Source organism: Rhagoletis pomonella, unplaced genomic scaffold (assembly GCF_013731165.1).
Source record: "Rhagoletis pomonella isolate Grant_MI unplaced genomic scaffold, Rhpom_1.0 Rhpom_scaffold_00007, whole genome shotgun sequence".
Classification (NCBI taxonomy): Eukaryota; Metazoa; Arthropoda; class Insecta; order Diptera; family Tephritidae; genus Rhagoletis; species Rhagoletis pomonella.
The window spans coordinates 65,114,502-65,117,532 of record NW_023458561.1 but is presented as its reverse complement, the minus strand read 5'-3'; the positions used below and the strand labels follow the sequence as shown (position 1 = coordinate 65,117,532).

The following is a 3,031-nucleotide window of genomic DNA, read 5'->3' as shown; positions in this document are numbered from 1 at the left end:
TGTCTATTCAAGTCGAAATCTCTGAGTTGAGTTCAAAAAAAAATTTTCTTGTTCACTACTTCAAAAAATGTTGGGAAAGGGATAACCTATTGCCTTCATACAACTGATTGTTCAGATATGGGGTTTTACTTGTAAACTCCTTTATTTGGACAGCTAAAACCGATAAATTTCGTAAGCTATTCTATAAATAATAATACAAAGTCTACTGAGATAATCGTCAAAATGTATGCAGTATAAGCTTTACCTCTTATACCACTGACTGTTTAGATATGATTTTTAATACATGTATCTCCTCTTTCTATGCATGCTGTGAATATATGTATACATTTTGTCAGATGCTCATGAAAGGTATTAGCCGAAGACAGCGCTGCTCTTACTTGTTTCATGTTGATTTCCTTATGAAATCACTTTGTTTTTAAAACAAATTCGCAGATTGAGTTTTTAATATTTGTGGAAAAACAAGTGCATGCTATTTAAGATCTGATCTTTTTTTTAATTTTTCCTTCATTGCTAATCAACTCATCGACGTAAGGTAGAATCCATCAGACGAATTGGATTTTCATTTAGACATGGTTTTTTTTTCATGATGGGCGTTCTTCAACCAAATTCTGAAGTAGGGCGCGCTTGAAAAGTTTTCTGAGATAGAGCGCGCTTACTAACTGGCTGCCGAGATAGGTTGATCTTCCACTCAAGTGTCGATATAAGGTTTCGAAAACATTTTTTTTACAAAGAACTTATTTTTCAAAAACTTTCCGTTTTCTAACCTTCAACAATTCCATTTAAATCGAATTCCACAACGTTGATGAACTTTTTTTTAATTCTTGGGACTTATCAAATTTCTGTGGCTATTCGGGTCTTTGATAAATTTGCGCATCGCTGAATAGAAATGGTTAGAAATAAAGCAAATACTTCGATGTTTTTGGTTAAGATGCTTTTTCAGTTGTTCTTTTTTCCTGCTTCCAAATATAATTTTGCAGAAAAAAAACAGACTTAGCAACTCTTCACTGCGTGTAAGTGTCACTAATGTCATTTTTTTACTGAATGCAACATTGCTGAAATGTCCACCATAGCTTCCTATAGTAGCACGAGCTCCAGTGGTCAAATTTGCAATCACGCTGCCTCATAGGTCCAGATGAATTTGAGCGGTGGCCTGGGTCGGTGGAACTTTGACTACCGTTTGATGCTTTTAGAACTAAAATACACCACATATCAAATTTATAATCGTTGACAAGTTTTAATAATTTATTTTTCAGTTATCTATTTTTAGTTATTTTTTATAAAAATATAGTTTATATGTAAAAAAGAAAATGCAAACAAACTTTCTTAAAAATTTCAATTATTTTTGTTAGATATCTTAGAACGTTTTTAGTAGCTATTACTTAGCGTTGATGTTTTGCACTTTTTAAGTAATTTTTTTTTGGAACAAACTATTTAAAATTAATCAAATTAAATAACCAAAAAAATGCAAAGTTGTAAAGCTTGTCAATATGTGGTGCGATTATAATTTTTACACGGGTTGTACTTATGATTTGAAATCTGAAACCAATTATTTTTTATTTCTTTTGCAACAAAAAAAGTACGTATAAAATTTCATAAATTACATATTTTAATGTAGAACATTTGACTGCAAATACAATTTTCACAGCTTTCACTTCATAAACTTTCGCAGTTATTTTCGTATTGGATACACATGTTAACATTCACTTTGACTTGTGCTCGTGTTTTGCATTTTATTTTTTTTTTTTTTTTACATTTTATTGTTTTAATTACCATCTATGAAAATAAATAATCGCACAATGGTTTTACTTGTCATGTTAAATATGCACTTAATAAATTTCATTCACTATATCTACCTACTTTTGCACAATTTTTTTCCCACTCACAGTTATTTTTTGAGCGTTGCGCTCAATTACATGTTGTTATGGTGATACGAGCCCTTATCAGTTCTCCGTCCAGTCGCCAATGCACACACGGGGCGAAAGAATGATAAGGGTACGAATGCACCGGTACCACCACACCAACAAACATACCAACATATGTAGATATTTTTTCATTAGTGCGGTTATGAATGCAGTAAAACACTTAAATAAATAATAAATATTACCGTTATTAACAAGTTTAACTGAAAATAGCCGCGCGCAAATACAACAAAATGCCTGTTGACAGTTGACATCCATCGACCAGCAGCAGCAAGCGGCAAGAAAAGTCAGAAGCAATGAAGAGCGGCGAGCGCGGTTGGTTGGTGAGAGTGTGCTTTTGTGTGTTGGAAAAAAATTGTGAGTTGCCTCTTCTGTGGAAAAATATGTAAGTAATAAAAAAATGGGTTATAAATGAATAAAACATTGAATTTTTTTTAAGGTTCCGAGTGAGAATAAAATACTACAATAATTTTACTTTGGATTCACAGCAGCTGTCAGCCTGTATGTATATGTACATCCATCTATTTGCATACAGTATGCATGTACATACATTTGTGCACATAAATAGAAGTGTTTACTTAAATTAATACCCACATACACACGTATGTATGTACCTACATGCATATGAACGTCTGCGGATATGGATATGGGCACGTTTGGGTCTTTACTTTTATTTGTTTTTATAAATGAATGTAGACATATACATACATGCATACATACATATGTATGTAACTAGGTTGTCTCGTCGTATTTGCATACAACAGCACGCCAAATTAAATTCAATTACATATTCATGGCAACTGTTGCTCAGCCAAACTGTGAACGTAGTTGCCAACGGCCAGTGGTTTGCCCTCACACTTCTTCCCATTCCACGCCAGCATTGGACCAGCGGCAACAGTTGTGCTCTTGGTAATCGGGAGTTTTCATGGCGCTCGTTTTGCTGGTACTAGGTTGCTTCGGTAGCTCCATTTTTTTTCGCTGTCCACATGCCTATTTCGTACAGCGCTTTGCATTGTCAATCATTTCTTTTTTATTTAATCAACATGGCAGCACTGGCAGCGAACAAACGAACGACAAAAAGAGGAAAAAGAAAATTTATTTATTTACATAAA

General features: G+C 33.6%; 1 protein-coding gene across 1 annotated transcript in view; it reads right to left on the bottom strand.

Annotated features, from left to right (window-relative positions):
* Nucleotides 1–386, bottom strand: part of LOC118743958 — a 4,914-nt gene extending 4,528 nt beyond the window's left edge. The window contains exon 1 of the mRNA XM_036476721.1: nt 378–386. Within this exon, the coding sequence (XP_036332614.1) occupies nt 378–386 (9 nt within the window). The remainder of the gene's footprint in view (nt 1–377) is intronic.
* Between the last annotated feature and the right edge of the window lie 2,645 nt (nt 387–3,031).